General features: G+C 50.9%; 1 protein-coding gene across 1 annotated transcript in view; it reads right to left on the bottom strand.

The window, feature by feature from the left end:
* The window catches only part of LOC144770173 (proton channel OTOP2-like), a 70,275-nt gene that overhangs the window by 2,503 nt on the left and 46,627 nt on the right, over positions 1-21,145 (bottom strand). The window contains exon 6 of the mRNA XM_078654479.1: positions 141-1,024. Coding sequence (XP_078510605.1) covers positions 141-1,024 — 884 coding nt within the window. The remainder of the gene's footprint in view (positions 1-140; positions 1,025-21,145) is intronic.

The raw sequence follows: 21,145 nt of genomic DNA, 5'->3' as shown, positions 1-21,145 counted from the left end.
ATCTGAAGGCCAAAGGTATGTTATGTTCCATGTCACTGCTGCCCGCAAACCAACTGTTTCCACTCACTTTGAGTTTATAACGAATTAAGTAGACTGTGTGGACCCAATTATGCTTAATAAGTATATGCAGTTGTACTTACTATGATGTTACAGAGAAGCAGGAATAACAAGATTTCCCTCAGGACTCGTCTCTGCCAATGGTACCTATTTTTGTATGGCACCGAGGAGCACATTTCATTGGTTGGTGTTTTTGGATCTGAAGTTTCTGATGACTCTTTTCCCTGTGTCGTGTTCTCAGGTAAGGAAGAACTATCCCCCTCTGGCAAACGGGAGATGATGTGGCTGTTGGCATAGAAGAAACCTGGAGGATTCTCGTCATGTTGCAGCTCAAAGTCATCGTATGGTTGCCGATGTAGACCTTCAATAATGAAGACGTTCTGAAATGTGTGCTGAAAAATGACAGTCAGGGAATGGACGAGATTGAGAACAGCCATGAGGTGCTTTGCACTGCCGGCTATGATAGCCAAAATGGAATAATAGGAAATACAATACTGCCCAAGGGCTGCTCCCAGCAGTAGGGTCACATCCAATGTCCTGCTTGGGTTCTTATGGTTCACCATGTCTCTTTTATCAAACCTGAAGATGATTGAACCCACAAGGGACATGAGTGACATTACTCCCAGGCTGCATATACTGAAGATGTACAGTAAAATGAGTATCTTAGGATCATCAGAGTCTTTGTTCACCTTAAAGAATATCAAGGTCACCAGTCCTAAAAGAAGCACAGCCATCCCAAAGATGAGGCCCACAAAGTAGGTAGGCATGCAAAAACAAAGCCGGAAAGGTCGTTTGTGCTGGATGTTGTCATCGACAAGGCGCCCAACGTTCCTCCACATAATGTAGGTTAGAGTGGAGGCAAAGAGACTGTACTCGATGTTGAAGGGGTACATGTAATAATATCCATTTTCAAAGACGTGGCACAGGCTGCTGTTACAATGACAGAGCGTGCTGTGGAGTAAGACAGCTAGAGTTGAAAAATAAAAGTAAAACATTTAGCAATCTTCACAAGCAAGTGGCTACGCTGGCAGAAATACATATGTTTAGCACAGAGGACTGACAGATACTTAAGCTAATGAGGTGAGTGGTGACCAACAGGCAAATAAGGCATGAGAGAGCAAGACATGTAAGGTGGGGATGGACTATCAAAATAGTGAGATTTAAATGCTATAGCCAGCATATTGAATACAGATAATTACATATCAATAAGTATAGATGTAACATTCTTACCTCTACATCTACTTACCTTTATGACATACATGTAGATGTGAAGTTAAGAATAGTAAATCTATACTTACCTATATATACTTACCTTCATTATGTTTTAATAGTTGATATTTTGGATAGTAATGTTTTTTTTTATTTTCTGACATAGACTGATGTGTGCAGGGAACCACAGAAGCAGGAGTGTCACTTCTAGTTACTGGAACTTGGCAAACAATAGAAGATCAATCAAGAAGAATGTAGTGTGTGATGATGAGAGGGCTACTCAGGACCAAAAATAGCTCAGGCTTTGGTTTGTGATGGGCAGGGACGGGCTTTAAGAGGGGATCAGTGACAAGTGGGCAGATCAGAAGTGTTGTAAGATTGAGGGTTGAAAAACGATTTGGGATTTCGAGTTATGGCTAAACAACTGCTAAAGACAAGATGCTTAGCGTGGTCTGCTGTACCATCCTGCATCTCTGGTCCTAGCACCATAGGCCTATTTACTGTTTGTCATTGTCCTTTCTTGAATACTACTGAGTTGCATGTCAGACTATCTCTGACAAAAATATTTTATGCCATATCTTAAATATTCCTGACATACATTTAATGTTTTAAATATTGTTTACAAAAACATTGTCCCAGTGGGTGTAGATTCCCTAATGTTAACTTCAAGATACAATATTCTCAAACAATATTTTGTCTATGATATTCTGGTACAATACCCCTACTCCACAATGTCTGATCCAAACCCTTTGGAAGTCTGTTTATTAATCTTGCCATGGATTACCTCTGGTTATTGCATACATCTGGAGATCAGAAGAAAGTTGGAATTGATGGATTTGGTGTTCTGATGATTAGTTAAGCCTTTTGGGATTTTTAAAAACATAAAAAGCCAACAAGCTTTTCGAAGTGGGAGCCTGGGATTCAATTCTTACGTTGACTGCAGAGGGCTTAAAATTTCACTTCCAACTAAGATGCCTCAGAATCTGTCCAACACCTTAATGAGTCATTGGAACCTCTTCCTATACCCGGAAACTCTCTGCGCACAGCTTGAGAATCTTATACATTGGGCTAATTCATTTTTCATCATGAACGTCACTTACGCCCTAATGTAAAGGATTGTATTACTTTTATTTCCAAAAATAGTAACCACTTTCAAATGTTAAGCTTAGAAAGATACAACTTATTCTTCCACAAAGTGCTATTCAATCAATATTTTATTTTCAAGACATATTCTTTTAGAAATATACAACAATAAATATAGCAAAAATAAGATAAAAATATATTTTTCTATATTTGATCAGTATCCAAACTCCATATCGACCATCATAACATGAATCCCAGCACAAATGACCACTAACTTCATATAATCTTAAGAGAGCTCTTTCATACATTTGTTTTGTAAAATATGCAGATACAAGTAAAAAGCATTGTTTTTACAAAATCAACCATTAATCAATAAAATATCTTTTCTGAATTGACTTACTAAAACTGGATAAAGCAATGCCAACATCTTCTTTATTTTAAATAAAGTGACTAATGCTTCTCAGCAATCTGTAGATCCATATTTCCCAAAAATAGGACATAAGAATTGTTCTTCTCTTCTAAGAAAGGCTTACAGTTTAACAAGAGTCGTGTAATTATGGATTTAGCCTTAGATCACGAATACTGTGAAACGCATCTGTCAGTGTATAGAATATGTTTTCTTTAAGACCTCTTATTCTCCAAATCAGGTTACTCTCAATTCTGATTCATAACATTTGATCCAGAGTATGATTTATGAGGAATTTATGTCAAATAATGAAAAATGCCTTGATCTCTAATCACTGGCAAAGAATGCATTACTGACATCTCCATAACCATTTCATTCAGTAATATTTTTACTTGACATAGAATTCGAGCTTTCTAATTTTAAAATCTCGACCAACAGGGCCGAATTTGTAGAAATATTTAGTATTTCTTGTGATGAGATATCTGACTAGTTCAATATAGCCCTTCAAGAATAAACTGATAATTATTTTCCATACTTACTTCTATTAAGCTGGCTGATAAATAGTAAAGAACATGACTGAGACAGTAAGTTGCAGGAGGGAAGACCCACTTATAACCTTACTGCTTGAATAACGGACCATGTTGGCCAAGAGTCTTTTTAACTACAGGCTTTCTAACATTTCCCAATTTAGTCTGGCATCAAGCTCAGCTTCCACAAAATTAATTGAAGCTGTGACGTGTCCTACGCAAATAGGTAATTATGTCAATCTGAACGGGTTCATAGCTCAGCCTCATCTTTTGAATCAATTGTTGAAGACTCCCAAATGTTCTTATTCCTATTGTCTGTATTGACATTGGGTCCTTCTTCCTTGTAACAATCATTAACTTGTTTGCTTGAGCCTACTCCTTAAAGCCAGGCACCGCTGAAATTTAAAACTCAGGAAGAGAGAATAGGCAGGACCACCCTCTCCATAAAAGTCCTTGATTTGTCCTACTCAGGGGATATACACTGGGTTCTTTGTTGTTGGGTAAGTTCTTCTTAATAATTCTTGTATTTTATTTTTCTTCTGTAACATTTGGTACGTTGCCCATATTTGGTAGTTCTTGCCTGCTTTTGGAGCGAAGTTTCGAAGTTCCATGCAAGTGGAATTGCCCTGTGCGGCCACTCTTTAGCAACCTCCAAAGGCACATTTATCTCACCCCCCCCCCCTATTGACAGAAAGAGGGAACTGTCTATGAATAAATTGTGTACATCTTTAAGGTCCCCCTAAGTGCAGGTACTTGTGAAGCTACTTCCACACAATTGCTTAGGCTGGATTTTCGTTCAATCTAAGGGACAGTAAAGGATGACTCTGCTGAGCTAAACCCAAGCCTGGTTCCTACCAGACATTCTGTTTGATTATCTGTAGTCCTATGTCCAAGCTGAGGGCAAAATGTGTTGTTCCTTCTTGATATGGGAAGGGCGGTTTGTATTCAGCTGGCAATGACTACATTCTGATACCCGCTTTGTGACACCATAATTTCAAGGCTCAAACTTTTGATAGGTAGATGCATATAGGGAAGTGTAGATTTACTATTCTTAAATCCACATGTATGTACCTTGACGATATATACATTGTCAAGGTAAAGAGATGTGGAGTTAGGTTTAGAAAAGGTATACATACATACCAGTCAATATTATTGTCCTTGCTTTTTTGGCTATGATATTAATGTACAACGATATTCCCTGCCCGATATACTCCTTCCGTGTCCGTCTCAGAATGTGGTGAGACATTGACATGAGGTGATACTCATTCGAAGTATGTTCCAGTTTGGGGGGGATTACAATTTGCGGTTGTGCTACAGCCATAAGAAGTGCTTCATGTCAGTGGAGGGATCTTCTCGCTATTTAAGGATTGCCAAGGAACAGCAGAACCTTTGACCATATGTATCAAGATACCCATTTGCGATTCCCAAATAGCGATTTTTAAGAAATCGCTATTTGAGAATCACAAATGGGTATGTATGTACAAAATCGATTTTTTTTGCGATTTCTTAAAATTCCTTAATTGCGATTAGCAAATTGCGCATCGCAATTAAGGAATACTTTCCCATTCATTTCTATGGGCCAGGAGGCCCCTAGGAATGAATGGGAAGTTATTCTCAATTTGCGATTCGCAATTTGTAATCGCAAATTGAGAATAATTTCAAGGATGCAGGGGTGTCCAAAGGACACCCTGTTGCACCCCTGAAATATGCATGGGTGCACACGTGGCGCACATACATGCCCCAAGGGCATGTATGTGCGTCACATGGCACTTTGAAAAATGCAAAAATTTGCATTTTTCAAGGAATTCGCAACTTACCACCAACTAGAAGTTGGTGGTAATTTGCGATTCCTTAAGGGCATTTTGCAATTTTTTTTGCTACATACATTGCATTTAAGGAATCGCAAAGTTTGCGATTCCTTAAATGCAATTGCAAAATAAGGAATCAAAAATTTTGTGATTCCTTATTTTGCACCAGATTTTGCTTAGTACATTCCATTTAGCAAATTCGCATTCGCAAAGGCCGAAATTTGTGAATGCGAATTTGCTTGATACGTATGGCCCTTAGTGTAATAAAGATGATCGGTAAGCGGTCCTCAGGGCTTTTCTAGTAAGCCCAGTTTTGCTTATTTCACATCTCTTAGTATGCTTGAAGACCCTGACATCAGATTTTGTTAATATTTCAATATCCTCTTAGTAGTATTCACGTTGGTATATTAGCTAAAAGCCACCAGTGTGGAATTTTAGTTCGTGTACTAAACATCATCTACGCCATCTTGCCGATTCACGTATGAACATACACGACAGCCATTTTAGGTACCATGGTCTCCCTGTTCACGATCGCCCATCAGCACACTTCCCTGAACCTTGCAAGCCTTCCCCGCGCCTCCTGGCTGCCCCCGCGCTCACATTCACAAGCCATGAAACCCCCCCATGACTCTGTCTCAGGGAATCACACCCCGCGCCTGACCAACACCTCCTTTCCGTCCATGAATACCCCTCCTTTGATGACCCCTTCCTCTGAGCCCGACTGCCTGTACGAACCGCTGGTCATCCCTTAGCCCGAGGGTACAGTTTATTGCCCACTACTGTATGCACTCGCCTCTCCTGAAAGAGACCACTATTGATCATGACGTCCCCACCCCCTGAGATTCGATCAGGCGCACACATTCCAAAGGAATCGGCAGAACACTCAGCTGCGTGATAGCCCCTCCCAATCATATGAGGGGAAAGGGCCTCTACTGTTGTCATGTGTTGGAATGGGCCGGAACTGGGGGGGTGCCGGGGATGTCGTTCTCATACTTCACAATGTCCTTGCTGTAATAAAGAACGTTCACATGTCTTAGACCAGTGTATAAAAGACCAGGTCTCAGAGAGGTTGAGAGAGCACCTCGAGACGATACCTTGTTGTCTGATCTGATGTGTTCTACTCCGACGGAATAAACTTGTTTCCTGTCTTCCTGTCTCCAGCGCCTGCCTCTTTATTGAATAACTCAGGTATTAGAGGCGTTTTACGCCGGGCAAATTTAACTTAGGAAACATCTACTGAAATCGCCTGACCATTTTGAATTGATCTTTATCAATTGGCGCCCAACGTGGGGCCCATCAGCGACACGTGGATCCAGTGGGAGAGGTCCCGACGACAGAGTGAACAACTGCAACGATCGGAAGAGCTCCTGTCCGATAGACCCTCGTCTGACAGCCGATCATCTGAACTTCACTGATTCCGAGCAGACCTCTCCCGAGTGATCTACGGTCCTGACTGGGAACCACCAGGAGTGCCGCGATAGCAACAAGAGAATAGAGGACAATCGGGCGCTGGAAGCGGAAGACGAGAAACTGTCCATGCGGTCCGGGTAAGGTCGTGACACACGACAAATTGCGAAATTGATTGATTGATTGTTTGAAAATACTAGTATTACTTATTGACTGTTTCTAAGGAATTCTCTATTTGCAAACAAGCACAGAATCGCCATACTCTGTTTAGTCTTTGCAGATAGTGAAGGGTAGGCAACGCAAGCCTTTAACACGTCGTGCCTATTTTTTCTCCTCATTTATTGATTGATTGAATCGAGCATTGAATTGTTCGAAGTTGGTTCTCTTAAGGATCTTCTCTGCCTGCAAACGGGGAAGAATAGGAATATTCTCTCTCCCTTTGCCGATAGTGAAGGGTAGGTAACGCAAACCTTTAACACGTCGTGCCTATTTCGTTCCTCATTGATTGATTGTTTGCCCGAACATTGACTGTTTTGGGAATTGGTTCTTTTTGGAGGTATTCTCTATTTGCAAATAGTGTAGAATAGAATATTCTGTCCAGTCTTTGCAAGTAGTGAAAAGATAGGTAGTGCAGGCTTTTGCCCCACATTGTAATCCGTCATGCCTATCTTCTCCCCATTGGTTCATAGTTGGGTCAACCCGGACCGCTTATTAGAGATGAACCATCCAGCTCCACTGGAAGGCACCCCTAATAAGGACATGTTTACTAAACAAGGACTAGTCGCTATAGCTTATGGCATAAATATACAAAAAAGGATCCTAAAAGTCAGTGGCCACTGATAGGTTCTTTTGACAAAAATAAAATAAAAACACTAGAAGCAGCTGTAAAAATAAATAAGGCAACGCCCACTATGCTTGATAGTATTGGCATGTGGCGCAAAGAAGCAGAACATCGCAGGAAAAGAGAGGAAGCGAAAATAGTGAGAGAGTTACGAAAAGCCGCCCATCTGGCCGCAAAAGAACTAGATGAAGAAATAAGAAGAAGAGAGGAAGTTAAACAAACGCAAGAATCAGGACTGACAGGCCAATGCCCTGTCAGGACCACCTCTGCGCTCTACCCGGAGATGCCCTCCAAACAGCGGGCAAATGACGAGTTACTGCTCGGTCCTCCAATTATCTACATGCCTCCTCCTTATGCTCCCAGCCAGCCTCTAGCACAACACTCACCAGTTCAAAGTGCAGGTGTGGGTGACCTTAGCGCTAGTGCCCCGGCTCTTACGGCCTTCGCACCAGCCGCATTGGTAACAACAGCAGATGAACATGAGACTAGCAGGCACCTAACAGCCAGACCAAATAGGTTGAGCAAAGATGAGCGGGATGGAATCGACAAGATAGCAAAAACATTGGTAGAACGGAAGGAGAGCGAAGAATATACGATGAATATGCACAATTCACATGCCGGTAGTCACAGACGGCATTTCATTTTACGGTTCAGCTACCACACCCTGAACGCGTATGAGGATAGGTACCAGAATAAAGGTCCTGCTAAATTGACGGCTCTATATAGAAGGGTCGATGTTGGAGATGGAACTGAGAGCGATGTGACGGACCTCTTCATGCAAACGCTTGAGGTCTTCCGCCACCTCGCGGAACAGAAACCAGAGGTCAAGATCACAGTCCCTGAGACGATTGAGCCCTCATTAGAAGCAGCCAACACGATGATGCCTATCAGAGAAGCCGCCCCCTATTGGGTTCCCCCAAGAGGTCAGGGAACAAACGATGATATCAACCACGCAGATGCAAAAGGGAGGGTTGTGTACAACTGGGTTTACCAACCATGGGATCGGCAAGATATTTTACCTTTAGGCAAACCCTGCCCGATTTACGAAAGAACCCTACAGCCTTTTATACAGAACTAGGCACAGCCTTGGGCTCAACCATAATGACTCTAGCGGACATTGATTTGTTTTTCGGGTTGTGTCTGCCGGCTGATGTATGGAAGCAAATCCGGAAAGCCGACCACACAGACCTGTTCGGACACACCTGGAAACAACTCGATGACCTAGATAGGCAGCGAGAGCCCGGAAAGAAACCTGTAAAAGACATACTGGAACTCCCCGACAAAATAGTGCAGAAGCTAAAGACGTTGATCCCAGAAAAGAAGGTAGACTGGTCGGTAGTCACGGCTTGTCACCAGAAACCTCAGGAAGATGTATCAGAATACTTCTCACGATTTGAAACCGTGTTCTCCGACTACAGTGGCCAAGATATGACCACCGCAACCGGACAACACCTATTCGTGCAAAACTACGTAAAGGGGCTATCGCAAGAGGTCTCCCAAAAGTTACAGACTAGCGAGAGTAGTTGGGGAGCCTCTAAACCTGCAGCTATCCTTCAGATGGCTCAGTATTACGAACACCAAAAGAACGAGAACGAAAGGGCAACTGAGAAAAAGAAAAAGGACTTAAAGGAACGAGTAATGATTGCTCAATTGCAGGGAGTGACTACAGGAAGGGAACGGTATAGGGGAAACTACCAGTCGAATGCCCCTAGGAATTCGGCACCTAGAGACCGCAACCCCACACCTGGCGCTCCACGAACCGACCTCGATGAGAACCAGTGTGCATTTTGCAAAGAATTTGGGCATTGGAAGGCTCAATGCCTGACCCTTCGGGAAATGATTAAATATAAAGAAACAAGGGACATGACAAATGGCTCCAAAACTGGAGGGCAAGGACGAGGGCAGACCCGCGACACCACCAATGACCGATCTGACAGACCAAACACATTTGACCGCCCCCGACAGAATCAGTGCCAACAGTCCGACTGCAACAATGCTCACGACTCTGCATAGGACTGCCAGGGGCGAAGGGAGGGATCCAGTCGAGCTCTGTGTTGACCAGCAAGGTCCTTACGTCACTGCTAAGGTCCTGGGTACAAAGTCTCCATTTTTGGTAGACACTGGAGCGACACGTAGTGTATTATCAAAACGACTGATTCCAAGGGCACCCTTGTCTGGCTCACACATTACCTCGATAGGTTTCGATGGGACGCCCTCCACTAATCCCCTGTCTGTACCTATCTCCTTTGACCTAGGAAACAATCCCACTGACACAACATTTCTGCTCTCCTCCAACTCCCCTGACGCCATTATGGGTATTGATTTACTGAAACATTTCCGAGCTACTATTAGGTGTTCCCCGGATGGAGTCCGAGTCATCCTGTACGACAACCCGAGCATTTCCAGACCCTACCCCGCATGACATATGTACACCATAACAGATGCTGACCTATCATTGCTCGATACCCTACCCCTGTACCTATGGGCCAGAAACGACTCGGATGTAGGACGAATGATGATCGATCCTGTACACATAACTGTTCGACCAGATGCAATACTCCCGAAACTCCCACAGTACCGGATATCGCCCGAAGGCGAGAAGGCATTGGTAGCAATTATTCAGTCCTTGGTAGATGCAGGAGTGGTAGAGGAAGTGGTTAGTAATGTCTGCAATAGCCCTATCCTACCCATTATCAAGAAACAAGGTGAGGGAGATGAAAAAGCGTACCGCTTCATCATCGACCTGCGAGAAGTCAACAAAGTGGTGGTGCCACAGTATCCCGTAGTCTCAGACATCGCCACCATTCTGACTCTCATCCCGTCCACTGCCACCACCTTCACCGTTATTGATCTTAAAAATGCATTCTTCTCTATCCCCATCCATCTAGACAGCCGTTATCTCTTCGGCTTCACTTTAAAAAACCGCTCGTACCGATTTTGTAGAGCTCCCCAGGGCTACACTGAAAGTCCCAGCATTTACAGCCAGGCTCTCAAAAGACAGCTGGACGCCGTCCAGCTACCAGATGGAGTGGTGTTGATCCAATATGTTGATGATATCCTTCTGGCGGCCGACACCACTCCACTTGCAATCACAGCCCCTATCCAACTCTTGTACTTTCTTGCGGAGAATGGCCACAAAGTCTCCAAAAAGAAACTACAGTTCTGCCAGCCCCAAGTAACATACCTAGGTCATCTCCTGTCCAAAGAAGGGAGGAAACTTACGCCCGACCGAATCCAAACCATCCTAGACACCCCCATTCCAAAAACACAGAAGCAAGTCCGTTCATTAGTGGGCCTTACTTCTTTCTGCCGACAATGGTTACCAAATTTCAGTCTCATTATGAAACCCCTACTCTCCCTGTTGGCCAAAGATGTTCCGTTCCCACTCCCTTGGACTCCCGAATGCCAAGCATCCTTTAAGGAGTTGCGGGATGCCCTTTGCTCGGCACCCGTTCTAGGAACACCAGATTACTCCAAGCCCTTCTCCCTCTTCACTCACGAAAGGGAGGGATGCGCATTGTCTGTTCTAACTCAGCCCATCGGCGCCAAACAACGCCCTTGTGCCTACTTCTCTGCCACTCTTGATCCAGTCGCCAGAGCTCTACCTGCCTGCCTTCGAGCAGTAGCCGCTGCTGCTGTCTCTATCCGCCAGAGTGAGGGAATTGTACTTTCAAACTCCCTCACGGTATTAGTGCCCCATGCAGTTGACACCCTTTTGAACCAGACTAAGACTCAACATCTGACTAGCGCACGACTAACAGGGTACGAACTGACTCTACTTGCACCCCACATCACCCTGAAGAGATGCACGACATTGAATCCTGCTACACTGTTACCCTTGCCCGAAAATGACCCCGATGTGCCCCCTATACACGACTGTGTGACCCTCACGGACGAACAGACTAGGAGTAGAATTGACCTCCGAGACATTGCTCTTACAGATCCTGATGGAGAACTATGGGTAGATGGCTCTTGTATCAAACTCCCAGACGGCACCACTTCTGCTGCCTATGTGGTGACGACATCTCGAACAGTAGTTGAAACCGCTCGCATCACACAACGATCCGCACAGGCAGCAGAACTAATTGCCCTCACACGAGCATGTATCATAGCAGCAGGAACCACGGCAAACATTTACATGGACAGTGTTAGACGGGGACCCTGAGGGTCGGCCGGATACCGAGGGAGAGATCCCCGAGGGGGACCGTCTCCGGCGATCGTACAGACAAGTACCCTCCCTCCCCACAAACAGGCACCACACCAAGTCGAGTTCAAGGTTTTATATAAGGTTCTTAAGGCAAGGATATCAGCGATACAGGATAACTTGGACCCGGGGGTCCTCTCACTTCTAGTCTCTGTAGGGAAAGGGGGTAGCGGGACAGTCTTGGTACCGGATCGGTACAGGTTGTGGTAAAAGGCGAGCTCACAATCCTCGAGCTGGAGGGTCTGTGGATCGGGCCGCGGCAGCGCCAGTAGGCCAAGGTGATAGTCTCATAAGCAGAGGGCCGCGGCAGCGCCAGCAGGCCAAGTCGATGGTTTCACGAGGCAGAGGGCCGCGGCAGCGCCAGCAGGCCAAGACGATGGTTTCACGAGGCAGAGGGCCGCGGCAGCGCCAGCAGGCCAAGACGATGGTTTCACGAGGCAGAGGGCCGCGGCAGCGCCAGCAGGCCAAGACGATGGTTTCACGAGGCAGAGGGCCGCGGCAGCGCCAGCAGGCCAAGACGATGGTTTCACGAGGCAGAGGGCCGCGGCAGCGCCAGCAGGCCAAGACGATGGTTTCACGAGGCAGAGGGCCGCGGCAGCGCCAGCAGGCCAAGTCACGGATGAGTTCTTCTCGGGTCTCTCGACTCCAGGATACAACTGCCTTCCTGGTCTGGCCCTGCCCCAGTTATAGGTCTGGTCCCCTTTGATGTCCGGACCCTCGCGCCTGGGGGCCGGGAGGTCCGGGATGAGGGAGTCCAGACACCCAGCAGGGGGGTGGAGCCAGCGCCCAGGCGGCCTGGGGTGATCGACACCTGGCGGAGGAGAGCCGTTGACGATTCCTTCTCCCATTGACTCGCCAAGTGATCACTCTGCCTCCTGGGAGGATGGTGGGGCCTCGATGTCGGGACCGGCCGGGCCCGGGGTTAGGGTCGAGTTGAGGCCACGCGGCCTCGTGCTGCAGTGCCCCAAGATGGCGGCCGGGTCGATGTCGTGGTGTGGATGGTGACCCGGGCCAGCTGGGTCCGGAGCTGGTGTCTTGTAGTGGAGGGATTGCAGGGTACTTCGGGTGGTCGTTTGTGGACCCTGGCTGGGGATGCAGGGAGAGCCAGGGTCCTGGTCCCATTGCGGGGAGGGGGGACAGCTCGAACATGCGGCCTGTCCAACATGCGTCCCCCCCAGCTGAAGGCGGGGAGAGTCAGCCATCTTCCTGGGGACTCTCCTCGCTGAGGCGGAAAAAGCGTGACAGGCCGTCGGCGTTGGCGTGGTCCTGGCCTGGACGATGTTCCACCGTGAAGTCCATCCCCTGCAGGGAGATGGACCAGCGCAACAGCTTCGGGTTCTCCCCCCGCATTTGCATCAGCCATTGCAGGGGTCGGTGGTCTGTTTGCACCCGGAAGTGGGTGCCGAAGAGGTATGGCCGGAGCTTCTTGAGTGCCCAGACTACGGCGAAGGCCTCCCTCTCAATGGTGCTCCAGCGCTGTTCTCGGGGCAAGAGGCGTCTGCTGATGAAGACCACCGGATGGTCGACCCCTTCGGTGTTGAGTTGGGAGAGGACGGCCCCCACACCATGATCGGAGGCGTCCGTCTGCACAATGAATTCCCGGCTGTAGTCGGGAGCCTGGAGCACGGGGGCTGTGCACATGGCGGTCTTTAGCTTCTCGAAGGCTGATTGGCAGTCCGGGGTCCAGTTGACGGTTTTGGGGCTCTTTTTGGAGGTGAGCTCTGTGAGGGGCCCCACGATGCTGCCATAGTCCTTCACGAACCGCCGGTAGTATCCGGTGAGCCCCAGGAAGGCCCGGACCTCCGTTTGGCTCGTAGGGGGTTGCCAGGCCTGGATGGCAGCAATCTTGAGTTGGAGAGGGGCCACCAGCCCGCTTCCCACTTGGTGTCCCAGGTAGGTCACGGACCCTTGGCCAACTTGGCACTTGCTGGCCTTGATGGTGAGCCCGGCTTGCTGGAGGGCGTGTAGAACCTCCCGCAGGTGGCGGAGGTGGTCGGTCCACTGGTGGCTGTACACAGCAATGTCGTCCAGGTAGGCGGCGCTGAAGCCTTCCAGGCCCGCCAGTACCTGGTTTACCAGCCGTTGGAACGTTGCCGGGGCGTTTTTCATGCCGAAGGGCATGACTTTAAAGTGGTAGTGCCCGTCTGGGGTAGAGAAGGCGGATCGTTCTTGGGCCCTAGGGGTGAGGCCGATCTGCCAGTAGCCCGCTGTTAGGTCGAAGATGCTCAGGTAGCGGGCGGCCCCCATCCGGTCAATTAGCTCGTCTGCCCGGGGGATGGGATGAGCGTCGGTCCGGGTAACTGCATTCAGCCCTCGATAGTCCACGCAGAACCGGAGCTCAGGGGCAACGCCCGGGGCAGCTGCCTTGGGAACCAGGACGACTGGGCTCGCCCAGGGACTGTCTGAGGGTTCGATCACTCCTAGGGTCAGCATCTTGGACACCTCGGTCTGGATGCAGGCTCGTACCCGGTCTGGTACGCGGTATGCTCGGTGTCGAATAGGAGGGCTGTCCCCGGTGTCCACATCGTGGAGGCACCAGGGGGTGACTCCGGGGGTGAGGGAGAACAGGGAGGCGAACTGCCTCAGGAGCGTTTGGCAGTCTTGGCGTTGCTCCGGGGACAGGGCCTCGGAGAGCTGGACCCCTTCCACTGAGCCATCCTGCTCGAGGGCCCTCAGTAAGTCCGGAAGGGGTTCGGAGTCTTCTTCTGTCCCAGTATCGGTAGCCATCAGGAGGCTGAGTTCGGATCGCACAAAATGGGGTTTGAGCCTGTTGGCATGGAGGACCCGTAGGGGGTTCCGGGCAGTCTCCATGTCGATTAAATAGGTGACGGGCCCCTTGCGTTCGATTACCTTGAAGGGCCCGGACCATCTGTCTTGGAGGGCACAGGGCTCAACCGGGGACATCACCCAGACCTGTTGTCCAGGTTCGAACTCAATGGAGGACGTGTGCTGATCGTACCACCTCTTCATGTCCTCCTGACTGGCCTCGAGGTTGGCTTTGGCGGTGTCTCGGAACCGCCGGGTCTGGTTGCGGAGAGCCAGGAGATACCGGTAGATGTCCGGGGGAGTTTTCTGGGGAGGCTGCTCCCAACCTTCCTTGACTAGGCTGAGGGGGCCCCGGACGGGGTGCCCGTACAGTAGTTCAAAGGGGCTGAAGCCGAGGGACTTCTGCGGGACCTCCCGATAGGCAAACAGGAGGCATGGAAGCAGTACGTCCCACTGGCGTCGAAGGGGTTCTTCTAGACCCATAATCATCCCCTTGAGGGTGCGGTTGAATCTCTCGACCAGTCCGTTTCTTTGCGGGTGATAGGGGGTCGTGAATTTGTAGGTGACCCCGCATTGCTGCCAGAGGGACTTCATATATCTGGAGATAAAGTTCGTGCCCCTGTCACTGACGACCTCCCGGGGGAACCCCACCCGGGAGAAGATCCCCATCAGGGCCCGGCCCACCACGGGGGCCGTCACAGTCCGAAGAGGGATGGCCTCGGGATAGCGGGTGGCGTGGTCTACGAGGACCAGGATGAACCGGTGTCCTTGGGCTGTTCGAGGGTCGAGGGGCCCCACAATGTCTATTCCCACTCGTTCAAACGGGGTGGTGACGACAGGAAAGGGTTGTAATGGTGCTTTGATTTTTCGGCCACTTTTTCCGCTGGCCTGGCAGGTGGGGCAGGCCTTGCAGTGGTTGGTGACATCCTTCCGCATGTGGGGCCAGAAAAAATGGGTCACCAGGCGGTCGTAGGTTTTATCCTGCCCCAGGTGTCCGGCAAGGGGGACATCGTGGGCTAAGTTCAGGAGGAAGTCTCGGAAGCGAAGGGGCACCACCAGCACCCGACTGGCCCCTAGTTCTGCAATTTTCTGCTCGCTGTAGAGCAGGTCTTGGTCCCAGTAGATCCAGTGGGCCCCCGAGGTATCCCCGGTGCTCTGGGCCAGGGCTTGCTGCCGGAGCCCTTCGAGAGAAGGACAGGTTTTTTGCTCGGCCCGGAATTGTTCCTGCGTGGGGCCTCCCTCCTGCCGCCATTGTGCCAGGTCAGGGACGTCCCGAAGCTGGTCGGGTCCTTCTTCGGTTTGGGTCAAGGGAATGGCTTCTGGGGCGGCCTCCTCTGGGAGGAGCGCGGGAGGAGGTTCTGGCCACTCGGGCTCTTCTGGGCTGGGGACCGCGCGGGCGGTCATGGACCGGGTCGTGACGCAGACCCATTCGGGGAGGCCAAGCATCCCCAGGTGCTCCCTCCGTTCGACAGCTGCCCAGGGAGAGCTTTCAAGGTCGTTTCCTAGGAGGCAGTCCACGGGGGCATCATCGCGGACAGTTACTTTTAACATCCCTGTTACTCCTCCCCACTCGAAGGGGACGCAGGCCATGTGGCATAGGCTTTCGGAGTTGTCGGCTGATCGAACAGGGCAAAGAATGTTCGGCAAGATTTGGTCTGGAGTGACGAGGTGGCGTCGGACCGCCGTTACACTGGCCCCGGTGTCGCGGAGGGCTTCCGCCCGGCGACCATTGATGTTAACCCATTGACCGTACTTCTGTGTGTTGGCGGGAAGGGGGGCCCGCGGAATCATGTCTCTCTCCCCTAAGCAGACCAGTGCCATGGCGGCGGGTGCCCATTCCGAGGGATCGGTCTCGTACTCCTCTTGGTCTTCCGGGATTATTTCCTCCCCTAGGGTCGCCGCTGCAACTTGGCGGGGAGTCGTGTTCGGATTCTTTGGGCAGTTGGGATCACTGGCGTAGTGGCCGGGTCGCTGGCACCTGTGGCACGTAATGTTGGCCCGGAAACCGGCCCGGACGGCAGGGCTTCCCCGGCCAACCGGGGTCGAGGGGTTTCTGGGGGGTGACGAGGGGCCGGGGTCTCTCCCCCGACCCTGACTTCCTCCTCCCCCTCGGGGGCGATACGATCTGGATACTTCGCTGGGTGCGCTCCGGCCAACTCGGGTGCTTTCCCACCGGTCGGCTTCGGCGGCGAGTTGTCGAGGGTCGGTGAGCTTGCTGTCCAGGAGGTGTTGCCGGAGCTCCACGAAGCAGTTGTTCGACAGGTGTTCCCATACGATAAGGTCAAAGAGTTGTTCGTAGGTGGTTACTTTGTTGCCCTTGATCCACCCCTCGAAGGCTCGGCTAAAAAAGTTCACGTACTCCACCCAAGTTGTACCCGGAATCCGTTTGCAGTCGCGGAACCGTTGGCGGTACATCTCAGGTGTGAGCCCGTATCGAGTGAGGAGGGCGGCCTTCATGTGGTCGTAGGAGGTCATTAGCTGGTCCGGGAGTTGCAGCAGGGCGTCCCGCCCTTCGTTGACAAACCTCCCCCATAATCCGGCTCCCCAATCGCTTCGGGGAATCCGGTGGGAGGTCATTGCCACCTCATAGGCTTTAAACCACTGCTGGATATCATCGTTCTTGTGGTATTCCCGGATGACATCTTTGGGGATGTGAACCTTGGGCTCGGTCGAGGCAGACGGGGTCGGTCGTTCGGGGAGCCCGAGGTCTTTATTCTGTTTCTGAATCTCCAGTGCTTTGAGATTGCGCTCATGTTCGTACTCTAGTCTCTTTTCCTCTAGCTCCCTCTGTCTTTGCTTGTCTTCCCGCTCTTCCCTGAGCCGTAAGTGTTCCAGGGTTATTTTTTGTTCTGCCAGCTTGAGTTCCCCATCCAAGCGAAGTCGGGCAAGTTCTAATTCGTGGAGTCTGGTTTTTTCTCTTTCTCGGATCTCTTCCAGGGAGAGATCCGCTCTTTCTTTAGTTGGTGCGGGGCTCGTTTCGGTTGTTTGTGTTCGGGGTACGGCCGTACCCGTTTCTGCCCAAGCTTCTAGGGCTCGTTTGAAGTCTTCCTTTGTGCTAAGACCTGTGGTTGGAAGTCCAAGTTCTATGCAATATTGCTTCAGTTCCCGGTGGTTGTAGTCTTCCAATTTTTCCATCTGAAATTTTTCCGTTGTTCCGCTCTCTATTGACATGGTTGTTGTGTGTGGTGGGGCGAGTGACTTTCTGTACGATTATGCGTAGGTCCGGATCCCGTCGCTGGCCACCAATGTTAGACGGGGACCCTGAGGGTCGGCCGGATACCGAGGGAGAGATCCCCGAGGGGGACCGTCTCCGGCGATCGTACAGACAAGTACCCTCCCTCCCCACAAACAGGCACCACACCAAGTCGAGTTCAAGGTTTTATATAAGGTTCTTAAGGCAAGGATATCAGCGATACAGGATAACTTGGACCCGGGGGTCCTCTCACTTCTAGTCTCTGTAGGGAAAGGGGGTAGCGGGACAGTCTTGGTACCGGATCGGTACAGGTTGTGGTAAAAGGCGAGCTCACAATCCTCGAGCTGGAGGGTCTGTGGATCGGGCCGCGGCAGCGCCAGTAGGCCAAGGTGATAGTCTCATAAGCAGAGGGCCGCGGCAGCGCCAGCAGGCCAAGTCGATGGTTTCACGAGGCAGAGGGCCGCGGCAGCGCCAGCAGGCCAAGACGATGGTTTCACGAGGCAGAGGGCCGCGGCAGCGCCAGCAGGCCAAGACGATGGTTTCACGAGGCAGAGGGCCGCGGCAGCGCCAGCAGGCCAAGACGATGGTTTCACGAGGCAGAGGGCCGCGGCAGCGCCAGCAGGCCAAGACGATGGTTTCACGAGGCAGAGGGCCGCGGCAGCGCCAGCAGGTCAAGACGATGGTTTCACGAGGCAGAGGGCCGCGGCAGCGCCAGCAGGCCAAGTCACGGATGAGTTCTTCTCGGGTCTCTCGACTCCAGGATACAACTGCCTTCCTGGTCTGGCCCTGCCCCAGTTATAGGTCTGGTCCCCTTTGATGTCCGGACCCTCGCGCCTGGGGGCCGGGAGGTCCGGGATGAGGGAGTCCAGACACCCAGCAGGGGGGTGGAGCCAGCGCCCAGGCGGCCTGGGGTGATCGACACCTGGCGGAGGAGAGCCGTTGACGATTCCTTCTCCCATTGACTCGCCAAGTGATCACTCTGCCTCCTGGGAGGATGGTGGGGCCTCGATGTCGGGACCGGCCGGGCCCGGGGTTAGGGTCGAGTTGAGGCCACGCGGCCTCGTGCTGCAGTGCCCCAAGATGGCGGCCGGGTCGATGTCGTGGTGTGGATGGTGACCCGGGCCAGCTGGGTCCGGAGCTGGTGTCTTGTAGTGGAGGGATTGCAGGGTACTTCGGGTGGTCGTTTGTGGACCCTGGCTGGGGATGCAGGGAGAGCCAGGGTCCTGGTCCCATTGCGGGGAGGGGGGACAGCTCGAACATGCGGCCTGTCCAACAGACAGCCAGTATGCCTTCGGGGTGGTTCATCATTTTGGGCTCCTGTGGAGGGAAAGGGGATTCCTGACGTCCCACGGTACACCCATCCTTCACGGAGATTTAGTCTCCACCCTGATTGAAGCAGTTCTTCTCCCCAGACAATTAGCAGTGATCAAATGCCAGGCACACAAGAAGGTGACAGATTTAGTTGGACAGGGAAACGCACTAGCCGACAGCACTGCCCGAACCACAGCTGAGAATAGGACAACGACACGCATGTATGTGACCAGGTCACAAGCAGAAAAATGGACTGACGCTAGGGAAACGATCAGGGACATCCAATCGGCCAGCACACCACACGAATTGACTGAGTGGGCGCGGGTGGGTCTAAGGGACGATGAAGGCTGCTGGCGGACAAAAGACACGAACAAATGGTTGCTGCCTGATGCATATTTGATCCCCATACTGACAATGGCACACTCCCCTGCACACATAGGCTCTGCCCCCATGATTGAACTCATTTCCAAAGTTTGGCACAACAACAAGATCCCCGACTCGGCCAAACGCCTAGTCCAGCAGTGCCTTATCTGCTTACAACACAACCCCGGGAAAGGAACTGTGGTACCCCGGGGAGGGTTTGGGATCCCCGACCACCCCTTTGAGGTCCTTCAGATGGATTACATCCAGCTAGAGAGGTGCCAAGGCTTGAAGTACGTTTTAGTCATTGTATGTGCCTTCAGCAAATGGGTGGAAGCCTATCCGACCCGAGATAACACTGCCATGACTACTGCCAAAGTACTACTGAAAGAGTTTTTCCCCCGCTACGGCCTTTGTCGAATTTTATGGAGCGACACTGGCCCCCACTTCATAGCTGAAGTTATCCAACTAATCCTGAAGGGGTTGGGGGTAAAACAAAGGTTCCATGCGGTCTTCCACCCCCAATCCGCTGGCCTGGTTGAACGACACAACGCTACACTGAAACTGAAACTGTCAAAAATAGTGGCCACCACAGGACTTAAGTGGCCAGATGCCCTTCCACTGGCATTACTATCGATGCGCTCCACTCCCACTAAGCACCACTTGACCCCCTACGAAGTTGTGTTTGGGCGGCCTATGAACCTCTGGACTGCCCCCAAACCGACCTCCATTCACGACGTCCCCGACGTCCTGCTGTCAGATTATTTATACAAGTTAACTAAAACATTGTCTGTCATTCATCAACAGGTGCAGCAGGCCATCCCCGATGCTTCCAGGGGTCCCGGTCACGATATCCAACCGGGTGACTACATCCTAGTCCGGAACTTTCAACGAGCGAAGAGTCTGGAACCCCGGTGGACGGGCCCCTGGCAAGTACTGATCACCACTCGGACGGCTCTTCGAGTGGAGGGGAAGAAGCACTGGCTGCACGCCCACCACTGCAAAAAGGTTTCCTCGACCCTGGCCACGACAGACAACGTCAGCACCCAAGAAGAGCTCCTGAACAAAGACCGACCATCACTGAACTGCTATCCTGATACCGAGGCACTTGAACTTGCAAAACACTCTGATCCCACTGTGCCATCTCGAGAAGGGTATTTCCTGCGTCGAAAGGAGGGAGCTTCGGCTAAGTAGGCCACTGACTAAGTTAAAAATCTCAGAACGGTGACCCAAAGCAACCAAGGGTTACCCGGAGAGAAGCTAAACAAAGTCTGTGGTTCTGCCCACTACCGAGCACCTTGAAGATGAAGATGATGGAAGCGCCAGATAAGAAGATGATGGAAGCGCCAGATAAGAAGACGTCGGAAGCAACAGGAAATACCCACTACAGGAACCCAAAGACTGACAATTTGCACAAATCAAAGACAATCGCTTTCTTCATTGTCTTCCTCTTTTGCCTCCTCCTCATGACCTCCTTCTGGATCTTGGAGGAAAGCACACCCGCCCACCAGATGTTGCCAACCACTGTCCAGCCAACGACCATGAAACAGCACCACCTGATCACCCTTTCACCTCAGCTCCGAGAAAGGCGTAGGGAGTTCTGGAACAATTCCTTCGTACAACTGTTGCACCAGCACAACCTTGCTGCAAATGCCACGAACTGCTGGATCTGTGGGTTGCTCCCACATGCTACCGGACACTCCATCCCCTTCATCCCTTCTCCTTTCTCAGTTCACGGCTCCTGCCTCGCCTGGTTGATCCTCATGCAGGAAAGCCACAAGGACAACGCCGCTTCTGGTCAGACAGTGTCACACTTCTACTATGGGTTCTGGCTGAACAAGACAGGAAAGCCCTTTTGTCCTGCAATTTCAGGTTCAACCTTCCTTACGAACATCCCTGCCAAAGAAAGGGTCGAAATGCAAGTGCTCCACAATCCAGCCAGACCCACCTTCTCCCACCTGCGGAAACAAACG

This window comes from Lissotriton helveticus, chromosome 7 (genome assembly GCF_964261635.1).
Source record: "Lissotriton helveticus chromosome 7, aLisHel1.1, whole genome shotgun sequence".
Taxonomy (NCBI): domain Eukaryota; kingdom Metazoa; phylum Chordata; class Amphibia; order Caudata; family Salamandridae; genus Lissotriton; species Lissotriton helveticus.
Note: the sequence above shows the minus strand (reverse complement) of the source record. Positions and strands in the feature narration are given on the sequence as shown.